The sequence below is a fragment of the Anolis sagrei genome, chromosome 1 (genome assembly GCF_037176765.1).
Source record: "Anolis sagrei isolate rAnoSag1 chromosome 1, rAnoSag1.mat, whole genome shotgun sequence".
Lineage (NCBI taxonomy): Eukaryota > Metazoa > Chordata > Lepidosauria > Squamata > Dactyloidae > Anolis > Anolis sagrei.
In genome coordinates, this window is record NC_090021.1 from 70421593 (window position 1) to 70435135 (window position 13543).

The window sequence follows — 13543 nt, forward strand, 5'->3', positions numbered from 1 at the left end:
TGATTGAAGTTGGCATGAAGATATGCAACAACAATTTTAAAATTATAACCGGGACTTGGTCTGAAAACAATGACATTGGATAGGATTTGAAAATAGATTTCTCTTTTCATTAAGTGTTACAGAGGCATGCTAAGGAGACAGCTGGATAAAAACATCACATTTCACAAGACTATTGCCTATGGAGTAGCTGTAAATGCAAGTAAGTTTAAGCCTTATGCTTGCAGTGTCCGTCCTCTAGTTCCACTCTATGGGTCATATGTTTTTAGTTTTTTGTTTCCCCTGGGGTTCCCATATCCCAAGTGCATATTATGCACTTGCTATACAGTGGGATCTTGGTAGTCCCCCATGGAAACCAAAATCTGTGAATGTTTGAGTCCCATCCTATACACTAGCATGCTAAAATGGTGTCCATTATATAAAATAGTCAAATCCAGGTTTACTTTCTTGATTTATTTTGAAAAGGTTTGAAGTCATGGATTGTTGAATCCATGGATACAGAATCCATAGATATTAAGGGTTGACAATGAGATGGGAAATGAGTGACCCTTCAGGTGCTATTGGATTGTAACTCTCATAAGATGTAGTCTGTTTTATACAGTGAGAAAGACATTGCCTCCTGTTCCAAGCGTTTGCGACCAGTTTGTTGAAAGTTAGCCCCAAATCAGCACAAAAATGAAATGGAGGAGGGAGGAGTTGGTGGCTCCAGGAGGAAGACTTTGTTCAATTTAAGCAACTTTTCAATTTTAGGAGAGATCTTTAGCACAATCATGTCATAAAGCTCATTCTCCTGTACCTGGGACCATTTCTGCTGTGTTGCCCAGTTTTAATGGATAACAGGGCAAATGGGAGTTTTGGAGAAAGAGGGTTCCAATTCCACTAAGTAACCTTTGCAGTATCTCTATGACTGGATTGCCATCTACATACACCTTTACAGCAGTCAAAGCAGAAATGTGAATGTTTGCTGCTCTTTGGACTGGTAGCAACATATTGTTCCCTTCACCCTTTCCAGGAAAAACCACAAATCTTGCTGCAATGGAGATCTAATGTACAAGGTATATTGAAATGACAGATGAATTCCAACTTTCTGGTTAATAGTTGTGGGTGTTTTAGTATGGTTTAAGTAGATTGTAGTAGCTGTGTTTGCATAGGTTAATTGTATTTTGTATTTGATCATTTTGTGTAGTCTTACCTCATGTGCTGTTTTATATTATGTGAAATTTGTTTGTTAATAAAGATATTTTAAAGAAAGAAATAACAGAACAAGCAGCTCACAATTTCTACCTACGAGTATCAGGTTATTGTTGAGTATGGCATGATTCCCACCAAGATCAATCAACTCCAGTTTTGCTCTTTGTTTTGGCTTTTAAAAATTCTAAAAAGGTACGGAATGCAGACCACGCAGTGTCGTGGTATGCTCATCTATCATGCCCAGCAATTTATCAATGTAGTTTCATCATAAGAATGCACACTTTTTAAAACCTTTTAATTAAAAAGGCATTCCAGGAATAGAAATCAAGTCATTCAGCTATGTTTTTTCATGAACCAAACTTGAAAAGAGCTTCAAAGTAAAAAAGGACCAAAGTGAAATATCTTCCCTATTGGTAGAAGAGCAGGACATTTTCACAGAACAATCAGGAAATAAATGCTTAAATTTTCTCTCCCCACCTCCTGTGATCTTAATATTTACCCCCCCCCCCCCAACAACACTCATTATGGAAAAAGTGTCTGTCTAGTTTGGCAAGAGAGAAGGGAAAGTTGAGTTGATGTATTTGTAACAAAGCAAGGGCATAATTCAGCAAGACTGTAGGTTTAAATCATATGATTCAGATTAAGGGCACTGCCCGTCTTGGGCAGGTCCATTGTTTGGAGGTCTTTGGCACCCATTGACCCAGCAGCCCTGTTGAATGTGCACATGATACTGGTGGTAGAGATGATGTTTGGGAGATGGCCCAACATCCATGCTTTTTACTTGATGAAAGAGAATCCCATCACAATAATTCATATGGTAATGATTACCAGGATATAGTGCTGTGACATATTCTATGAAAGGCTGCTCTTGGAACCTGTTCAGAAAGCTCCACTATTGCAATACAGTAGAGTCTCACTTATCCAACCTTCGCTCATCCAATGTTCTGTATTATCCAACACAGTCTGCCTCCTCCCCGGATCTACTACTGTTTCAATACACTGTGATGTTTTGGTGCTAAATTCATAAATGCAGTAATTACTACTTAATGTTACTGTGTATTGAACTGCTTTTTCTGTCTGTTTGTTGTAAAACAATGATTTTTTTGGTGCTTAAATTGTAAAATCATAACTTTTTATGTCAGGAGCGACTTGAGAAACTGCATCATAATCATAATGTAATTTGATGTTTTATAGGCGTTTTCCTCCTTATTATCCAACATTTTCACTTATCCAACGTTATGCCAGCCAGTTTATGTTGGATATGCGAGACTCTACTGTATATCTCTTTTGATATTGACTGGGAAAAGGAAGCATGATATCTTAACTGAGATTCTGCATTGCATGGGGCAGAATGTAATGGTCGACTCCCTGAATTTTTATCTAGCTGAGAATGCAAACCCAAGTGATCACTGGTGTGCTGCTAGCTACCCAACCAGTAACTATAGCTAAGAGTTCAAGTACATGCTGCAGCTATAATTTAAGACCCTATCCAGTCCTTTTGCTTTTCATAGCCTATTTTATCTATTGTGCATCATATTTAAACTAACATTACCCATAATTTATCCTAAACTTTCCAGTTCTAATCTGTCATTTCAAACATCCGGAGCTGTATACAAAAGATGAGATAGTAATAAGTACTGCTTGTTTTTTCAGTCATATACTCATCTTTGGTATGATATAACAATTGGTGATCAATCAGTTGTAATGAGAATACTAATCTGGTTAATTAGAAGAAAAGTGACACCAATGCAACTGTTATTCCAGCCAGGCATGCAGGGAGATTGAGGAGTGAGTTTTACTCTTGAATAAGTACAAGCACTAGTTCAATAACAGCTGTATATGCTTCAGTGAGAACAAACAAGGATTAATACATCAAGACTTAGCTCTTTGGTCCTTTCTTTGCTTACTGAACAGATAATGACCTGTAATTGCTGCTCATTTACTACACCCTCCTTAAAGAAGAACAGAGCAATGAGATGGATGGGAAAATATAGAAGAGTGTGCCGCAGAGTAATATTAGGGCATGTCAGCAATTCACATATCATATCAGGGGATGGGGAATTGAAATTTATGACTATTGAACTGATTACTAGTCATGAAAATTGATGTCCAGCTGCCATACTGGGATTCGTACCCAGGCTTTTCATAGCATCTCTGAAAAATGCTCCACTCACCTTCTTAACTTTTATTGGAAAATGTTCTTCTATCATACTGAGAAGTAAAGCCAATCTAAAATTGGTTGAATAATCTTTCTTCTTATGTGGTTCAAAACTCTTGGGTCTATTCTAGATTTTTGAATTTCAGTCCCTTTGAAATACTGTTTTTTAAAATTCCACATAACTTCCCCAATCTGAGAAAACCTTGTTTATAGTGTGTAGAGGGGAGGTCTTTTAACACACGAGGATGGGCCCTTCCACACAGTCCTATATTCCATAATATCAAGGCAGAAAATCCCACAATATTTGCTTTGAACTTGGTTCTCTGAATCCACACTCAGATAATGTGTGATTTTCTGCCTTGATATTCTGGGATGTAGGACTCTATAGAAGGGCCCTAAGTTTCTGGGTTTCCTTACAACAATGGGAACTAGCCAGGAGAATCCACTGTGTCTGAATCAGAATGTCTTCTATATTTCAGATTCTATCTCATGAAGATGATGGCTTAAGTTTTGAATGAGATCTGAATGAGATCCAAAGCATTTCCCCACATTTAGTTCTGCCACTTTTCCTGTATTCTCCTTGATTTTTTGTTAAAACTGAAATTAAACCACAAGTAAAGACAAAACTTCAAATAGGCTAAGAAAGGGAGGGTTGTTTGAAATGAACAAATTTCAAGTAAGTAAAACTTTATTGCTCTCCCTCCTCATCTCCACCAGGAGACTCAGGGTGGCTCACAACATAAAAGCCAAACATTCAATGCCATAAAAATACAATAATAAATGAAACAAATACAGATAAGCAATACAACACATTTGACAATAAGACAGTCACATGAAAAGCAATAATAACAAATTACGCAAGGACTACAATTTGTATAAAGAGCGCATATTTCAGAAAGTATCTCGTTCTCACTAATGTTATGTGCACATTCTTTTGCTTCCCAACAAAGTTAAGGAGAGAGGTAGTGCTATGTTTTGAATCTATCTAGCTCAAACTAAGGAAACTGTAAGCATGCACAAATTAGTATACAGAAAGGGTTCTATAGAAAATGTGAGGAGCGTTATAGTGAAACACTCAGGCAGTAACTTTTATTTGAAGGTGCTTATCCAAATGGGGAGAATTGTCTGTCATAGCACATTATTTTCTTCACCTTAGTAACTTGCATGTAGTGTGCTTTAGTTTGTCATTGGAAGGAATATTAGATTGCTGTTATGCACATTCTGAGGAACTGATCTTTGAGAAAATTCATAGTGGTAAGAAAAACAAATTGAATGTAAGGTGCATTATTGGGTTTCTGAGGAAATCTATTGTGGGAGGAAAAGCAGGCTAATTATGCAGTATGCAAATTCCATTTGATATCTATTTTCATTCTGAATAATTGTGCAAATGTTAAAATATGTCATATCACAAATGAGCTGAGTTTTATTTTGCTATGTACACCAGTTCATTCTAGAAAATGAATGATAACCTACTGATTGTTTTCAAGGTGTACATAACAATATATTATTGTCAAGTTAGATGTGTTTTCTTTATGAAACAGAAAAAATAAAGATTTATCATCCGAATTAAAAGTATATGTTATTGATATTTGTAAACCCAAATGTTGGTTCCAATATTTTTAATGAAAGCAAAGGGTAAATCAGTCTATGGTCCCATCCACACTATTAAAATAATTCATTTCCATTTTGCATGATTTTGAACTGATTTATTTATTTATTTAAAGCATTTATATTCCGCCCTTCTCACCCCAAAGGGGACTCAGGGCAGAGCACAATATATAAACGGCAAACATTTACTGCCGGGACATGACTAGATTATACACATACATAAACATTAAAATTGCTTCTCTTGACGTTAAAATACTCTGTTTAAAACTGTCTCCAACATCCAAATCGAATCTGGTTCACATAATAAGAATTCCTATAGCTGCCTCATTGCACAGTTGGTTCCACAGCCAAGATTTTGTCATCCTTATAGGCCAAAGCCAGCACTTTGAATTGTGCTCGGTAGCAAACTGGCAGCCAGTGGAGCTGGCGTAACATGGGAGTTGTGTACTCCCTGTATGCCGCTCCAGTAATTAACCCACCTGCCTCTTGCTGGACTATTTGAAGCTTCTGAGCAGTCTTCAAAGGCAACCCCACATACAGCATGTTGCAGTAATCTAACCTAGATGTGGCCAGAGCATGGACCACCATGGCTAAGTCCGACTTCCCAAGGTACGGGCGCAACTGGCGCAAAAGTTTTGATTGTGCAAAAGCCCCCCCAAGCCACTGCTGCAACCTAAGATTCCAGACTTAGTGATGAGTCCAGGAGGACTCCCAAGCTGTGAACTTGTGCCTTCAAAGGGAGTGTAACCCCATCCAGCACAGGCTGTAACCCTATACCCTGTTTGGCCTTGTGACTGACCAGGAGGAATTCTGCCTTGTCTGAATTCAACTTCAATTTGCTTGCCCTCATCCAGACCCTTCGGGTCACTATTAACTGTTATAATCTACACCAAATGTGTGTTGACAGCCACAACATTTCTGCCTCAGAACTCATTTTGAGATAAAAGACAGTATCTTATTTCCACATCATACTTACTCACACTAATCATCTTTCTTGTTTTCCTGTCAATCTTACCATAAAAGTATCTGACTGTTGGGGATAGAAAACACTCCTCCCACATGAAATTCACAGCATTTTCTAAAGGAAGGGATACTCAGAGGTACCTTCAGTGCCCAGAATTCATTGGCCATCCAAATACCAACCAGGGCTAACCCTGCCTAGTTTCCAAAATCAGACATCATCCCAAGTTTAGGACATTTTTGGCAAACATGTCATACTGACCAACTTTAGAAATGCATTAGTTAATATATGTGAACACACATATCTTTTTTTCTGCAGCAGAAATAGCCTTTGGGTTAAATTTTGGGAAGTGGCCTCTTCAAAGAAGCAGCTATCAAACTCCAGGGCTGGAGGAACTTGGCAAGGACTATGACAAATTACCAAACAGTGGAGCAATAGCAGTTCCTGGGGGAAGAGGCAAAATGGGTGGAGCAAGTTTGTTTTTGTAGTTCTCAAAGAAATCGGTCTGTCGAGTTTGGGAGAGTGATAAAGCACTACATATTTCTGGCTGGAGTCTTTCTTGTACATGTCTCTCTTTAAGAAGAAGCCACATGGAAATTAATGGGTTTAAATTCTTTGTCATACCTACTAAGTTTTGAAGGTGATTTTGCCTGTCTCTATGCAGGGAATTAAAAAATAAGTCTATTGCCAACCGGCTTAGGAATCATTTTAAAAACCAACACTTTAGAAACCTCAAAATACCTCAGTCCCACAGTTGAAGCTTGCTTCGGGTGAAGGGCACCGTGGGTTGCCATTTCTTAAATGTGTAGAAATGCTTATTTTACTGCATGTGATGAAGTCATAAACCCACCATTTAAGTAATTGTGTATTAACTGAAGGAACACTAATTTTATTCCCAATAATGGCATATTATAATCTTCACTTTCTTTTTACAGTTATCCATATCATTGCACACTTGGTCAATATAGAACGATTTCACTACAGCCAGTCCAAACAAGCAGGTGTTTTAAGTCACACACTATCTGACATTGGCAAGAGCCCCAATGAAAGTTATTTGAACCCAATCAGGAGCTATGAAACAGTAAGTTGCCTATATTCTTATTGTTAGTGATTGATCTTTCTCAGTGGGTCTCTTCCCCCACCTCCAAAACGACACATACTAATCCTGTGCTCATATGTTTATGTGAAAGTGAAAGACCTGCAGAGCAAACTAGTGAAAGCTTCTGAGTATTCAAAATACTTTTAGTTTTCCCCTAACAGTACTCCTTTATTTTACCAAGTACAAACACACTTTGTACCACATGTTAGCAAAGTATTTTTGAAACAACCATGATTTTAAAACAAAAAGACTTGTGATGATTCACAGAGTTCTACATTTCATACATAGTTCTACATTTCATTCAATTGTTATGCCCAACTAGGGCAGATGAATTGAATCAATAAAAAAAATGGTAAGCAAAGTGTCTTTAAAGTTCTATTGGTTTAATGGGTCTACTCAAGTGAAAATAATAACCTGCCTCTCCTAAAAGCTTGAAGCAGGGTACAACATTGTTAAAACAAAGAGATAAAAAACGACTAAAATAAAACAGTTACATTTAGATAATAGTTTTTTACAAAATGTTTCCATGCTTCAAAACAGGTAGGGAACACCTATTGGAAAAGGGAGCTGCAGAGTGACAGAAGATTGACTTGTGTAGCTGGTTGTAGGATAGGTCATGTCAAGAACTGGCAATGCAAAATGAATGCCTACAATACAAGCAAGCTTAGGTAGAGAATATAAGAGATGAGGTACTATTATTGTGATCCCGTGTTTATTTCAGATCAATAGCTTAGTGTAAAGCTCTTTCATTCCCAGTCCCATCAATAATACTTATTTTCTAGTGTCCACAAGGTAATTTAGACTGCAGCTCTCTACCTCTTATCACTTACTTGAGAGTAAGAGTCATTGATCTCAGTGCAACTTCCTTTTGAAAAGATAAATATAGGCTTTGCATGGTTAAATCCTCCATTATATTGCACAGTTGCATGATTCAACCTCATTTTGTTTTTTAACCTGCTGAAGATAGGTGGTCTTTTAGACAATTGAATTTGATCTGTTTTCTGCAGAGCCAAAATAGCTTCAAAACAACCTGCATGATATAATTCTGCATATGCACACTTTTTACTGGAAAAACAATGTGGCAATATGTGCATAACTCATTACATGACATTCCCTTTTAAGAAACTGACTTTTACATTATTCCATTCTACCTTTCTATTGTTACCTTTCTGCTTCAACAAATCTTGCTGTAACAATTTAATTCTTTCAGAAAGACTTGGTTATAATAAAATGGGTATTGTTGAGAATATGCAATTTTCTTTTATAATTTCAAGGAAGCAAACAAATTGCAGTTAATATTACTTATACAATGTTCTGGAACAAATTTAATGAGAAAACAGCTGTTTTTAAAATCAGTGTGTATCTGTGTGATTTGTAAAGTTTTTTTCCATCATCTCTTTATTGTTATGCTGAAGCTATAGTTCCAATTCAGTCTTCTCATAAACTATTCTTTTCTTCTCTCATTAAGAACACAATAAGCGAAATACTGACATCAATTGCTGGAATAACTGGCCTCTTGATTACAGTGTCGTTAATTCTGATTATGACTTCATCAACAGAAATCATAACAAGATCCTTTTATGAGGTGTTCTGGTACACCCATCACCTATTCACTGTGTTTTTTATTGGTCTGGCTATCCACGGTATGGGGTGAGTATAAACGTATGTTACATAATATACTTCTTTCACCCATATGACGTGATCACTCAGCTTGAGTAGAGGGAAATTAAAAGATCCAGCATAGAAACAGCCTAAGACAAAATAAGGCAGCTGCCACCACAGCAAACTTTCAGATTTTCTCAGATTGCCATCATTAGCACTCTCCTGTAGGGGAAGAGTGCTAAAAGTAGAGTATAGAGATCCAGTTTGCTCTAGAGTGCCTACATAGTCACCACATGAACCAGCTGAAAGAAGCAAGGGATTCCAGACAGATTTGCCAGATCTAAACTTAATTAATCTCTCCAATCAAAACCAGATGTTTTCCCATACCTCCTTGCAGAAATCCTTTGAACAAACATTTTCCCAGTAATTGCCTCACAACACAAGAAAGTAAGGCAGTGAAATCAAACATTTCCATTTGCTGCCAAGGGGATCCATTTGTTTACCTTCCCACTGGGCTGTGGCCCCATCTATAAAGTCAGTATAATCCATTTTGAAACCGACCCAAGGTTGGGTTGTTTACACAACCTACACTTCCAATGTGACTTCCAATTTGCATCCAGCTGGAAATGCCATGTTTTAAAAGCTCACTGGGTATTCCAGATCAAGCCCATCACTATGTAAACAAAGCAGGAATGCAAATTGGAAGATGTATACTGAGCACTTGTCAGGACAGGGTTAATGCCTCAAGTGTTGCAGAGAGAACTCAGATAAACAGCTCTGAAGGAAGGTAAAGAAACTTGATTTCAGTGCCTTGCTTTTGTCAAGCACTAATCAGCTGTTTACAAGCAGTGTTTCTCACTAGAGGAGCAAAGAAAAAAAGGAAGTAGCGTTTTCATAGTGTAATCATTGAAATAAGAAATGCACCCTTGCCTTGAGAATGTGCACATCTGTAGAAAAATGAAACACACACTTTTTCACACATTTTAAAATGCAAATTTATTTATTTATTTATTTCTGTTACTTATACCCCGCCCTTCTCACCCCCGAGGGGGGACTCAGGGCGGCTTACAAAAAAGGCAGAAATTCGATGCCCATATCAAATACATACATATATAAACAATTAGAATAATTAGCAATTAACAGATTAAAACATCAGAATAAACACAAGGCACAATAGTAACAGTCTCATGGTCAGTGTTTCGAGTTCCATAGGTCCATTACGTTTCGTCATTATTTGCCCATCATTGTGGTCTTTCTTCTAGCTGCCAGAGTTTCCAAACGCCTGGTCCCACATCCAAGTTTTCAGCTTTTTCCTGAATGAGAGAAGGGAAGTCGCTGATCTGATCTCCCCGGGGAGTGAGTTCCACAGGTGGGGGGCCACTACCGAGAAGGCCCTGCTCCTCGTCCCCGCCAGTCTCACTTGTGATAAAGGCGGGGTCGAGAGCAGGGCCTCCCCAGAAGATCTTAGGTTCCGAGGTGGGACGTAGAGGGAGATCCGTTCGGACAGATACACTGGGCCGGAACCGTATAGGGCTTTATAGGTCAAAACCAGCACCTTGAATTGTGCTCGGAATTGGATCGGCAGCCAGTGGAGCTGGCATAACAGGGGGGTGGTATGCTCCCTGTATGCCGCTCCGGTGAGCAATCTGGCTGCCTCCCGCTGGACTAGTTGAAGTTTCCGAGCAGTCTTCAAGGGCAACCCCACGTAGAGTGCGTTGCAGTAGTCCAGTCGGGATGTGACAAGAGCATGGACCACCGTGGCCAGATCCGACTTCCCAAGGTACGGGCGCAACTGGCGCACAAGTTTTAGTTGTGCAAAAGCTCTCCCGGCCACCGCTGAGACCTGGGGATCCAGGCTCAGCGATGAGTCCAGGATCACTCCCAAGCTGCGAACCTGCGTCTTCAGGGGGAGTGTAACCCCGTCTAACACAGGCTGTAACCCTATACCCTGTTCGGCCTTCCGACTGACCAGTAGGACCTCTGTCTTGTCTGGATTCAATTTCAATTTGTTAGCTCTCATCCAGTCCGACACAGCAGCCAAGCACCGGTTCAAATAACTGAATAATTAAAATATATATCATTTAAATATGCACAACATGCCAATAGGGACTAATTTGTATATTAGGAGAAAAGAGAAAGGGCCAGGCAGGCAGGATCAGGAGCAGTGGTGACAGAAGTACCCAAGCACCAGCTGGTCAACTCTTCAGCACAGTAATTTTCCCAACATCAACTCCAATGACACATTTGATGTATCTTAGGGTTTTAAATCTTGAATTAGGTTTGTGTGTTCCCTGGTAAAGAAAAGGTTAAGAAATACAATTAGGGAAAATGCCAAAAAATGAATATTTCAGTATCTGAAAATATGAAACAAGGATGGAAAATGTAAGTGATGTCTGGAGAAGCAATGAAAATGAAAAAGAATTGTATATCCTTATTTGTTTTAAAATAAGTTTAGATTCATTTTCTTAAGTTTTGATTTTTAGATAGCCTTCATGAAAATTATAATAATGGAAATTAAATATAAAAGACTGTTTAGGTTCAAAACTCACATCATCCTTTGGGTTCTTCTGTTTAGTCAGCTCATTCGTGGTCAGACCCATCAGAGTCTTTTGATGCACAATGTCACGTACTGTAAAGATCACTATCTGGAGTGGGAAGCATCTGCTCAGTGTCCCCTTCCTCAGTTCTCTGGCAATGACCCTGTGGTAAGTTTATGTTATCAAAATTGTAGAGACATAACTTCCTGTATAGAATTCCAGTTTGGTGCCTGAAAAAAAATCCAGGTAATAGACCTAATTTGCTAATGATGCTTTCCATACTGTTCAATGATTTTACTATATGGTGCATTGCTTCTTCTTGCAGTAGATTAAGTTTGCCAGCCTTGTCACATGAGGAAAAAAAACAACATTTGATGTGAACATTTTTAAGAACCAAGAAGAGAAAACTCAAGTAAAGGGTCTAATAGACTGGAGAGGTAGTTTTTCTTTCCTTAAAAATAGTAAACAATACTGAAAATCTATAGTGAGTAATAATGTAAATTTTTATATATTATCCCAAATATCTAAGTGACAACGAACCAACCAACTTTTAATATCATTTATTTCTAGGCAACCGCTCTCAAGATTAGTAGTGGGGAGGAAGAGAGTAGGCATAAAATATATAAAATAAGGAAGGGAGGAAAAGGTCAATGTCATATAAGTATGTTAATGGTTGACCTAGATTAGTTCCTATAAAACCTATTACAGTATTTGCTCCTGCCTTGCTTGCATATTATGAAACCAAACAATATATCTACAAACTTCAGATAAGTTAGTGTCTGCAAAAATCAATACTGTGATAGCAGTTTGCTTCCAATATCATATACTGTGACTGCAAGAAGATCCAACCAGTCCATACTTCAGGAAATAAAGTCCGACTGCTCATTGGAGGAAAGGATATTAGAGGCAAAGATGAAGTACTTTGGCCACATCATGAGAAGACAGGAAAGTTTAGAGAAAACAATGATGCTAGGGGCAGAGGCGGCCCTAGGTAATTTTGAACGGTAAGCAAACAGTATTTTGGCACCCCCCCCCCCCCCAAAACCAATCACTGATATATATTTTCTGTTTGTTGTGGGAGTTCTGTGTGCCATATTTGGTTCAATTCCATCATTGGTGAAGTTCAGAATGCTCTTTGATTGTAGGTGAACTATACATCCCAGTAACTATAACTCGCATATGTCAAGGTCTATTTTCCCCCAAGAGCGCTTCAAGAGCGCCCCTGGGCAAAATCAACTATACTTCAAATGCTTACTTTGCATAATGGGTTGAGCCTCCCCTGGCTAGGGGAAATGGAAAGAAAAAGGAAGAGGGGCCGACCAAGGTCAAGATGGCTGGATGGTATCCTTGAAGTGACTGGCTTGACACTGAAGGAGCTGGGGGTGGTGACGGATGACAGGGAGCTCTGACGTGGGCTGATCCATGAGGTCACAAAGTGTTGGAAGTGATTAAATGAATAAACAACAACAAACTAATAAACATAACATGAGCTGCTCACCATCTATATACACACCCAAAGAAATGTAGTGAAGGTCTTGTTAGATTAATTTTCAATCATCCAGAGTTATATGGCACATAAAATGAAAATCCATACTATAATAACAGATATCTAATCATATTGTTAAATAGAAATTGTATTTCAAATAGACAAGGATTTATTTTAGTGCAAACCATTCATTAATGCATATTAGATTAGAGCAATTGGTCTCAGACCATGGTTTGGAGAGCATGGTAAACTTGTGGATGGGTGAAGTTCTAAGGAGGGATAAGATTTTAACAAATGAGTCTTCTTCCTTTCTCTTTAATTAAAACCTATGTGGTGTAATGGTTTCAGCACTAGACTGATTTGGAGATCTGAGTATGAATCCCTTCTCAGCTATAAAAATGCATTAAGTGGTCACTGGCAAATTACATATTTTCAGCTTAAAGCAAGGGGGGAAAAAACTTCTGAACAAATTTTGCCAAGAAAACCCCAGTATAGGTTTGCTTTAGGGCTGCCATACCTCGGAAAAGACTTGAAAGCACACAACAATAGATTGAATACAGTTGTAATGTGGTATAGAGGCTTGAGTCTGGGCTCGAACTCCATAGACCACCCTCAGCTATGAAAGCCTACTAGTTGACCTTGGACAGGACACATTCTTTCAGTTTTGGAGGAAGACAGTGGTAAATCTTTTCTGAAGAAATGTTGCCAATAAAACCTATGATAGAGTTGTCATAAGTTAAAGTTGACTTGAAGGCACATTTTTTAAAAACCCATCAACAACAATAGATTTAGTAAATAAATCCTCACTGATGTCGATTAAGGTGGGGAGATTACTGTTCCTTTATTGACCTTCTTTTAGAAGAAGGCTGTACAGAAAAAGTTGACGCTTTGCACATATGTATCC

The 13543-nt window shown here is 38.4% G+C and overlaps 1 protein-coding gene across 1 annotated transcript in view; it reads left to right on the plus strand.

Annotated features, from left to right (window-relative positions):
• NOX3 (NADPH oxidase 3) overlaps positions 1–13543 on the plus strand; it is a 77036-nt gene that overhangs the window by 42391 nt on the left and 21102 nt on the right. The window contains exons 4-7 of the mRNA XM_060755074.2: positions 115–199; positions 6851–6996; positions 8483–8664; positions 11192–11321. Of these exons, the coding sequence (XP_060611057.2) occupies positions 115–199; positions 6851–6996; positions 8483–8664; positions 11192–11321 (543 nt within the window). The remainder of the gene's footprint in view (positions 1–114; positions 200–6850; positions 6997–8482; positions 8665–11191; positions 11322–13543) is intronic.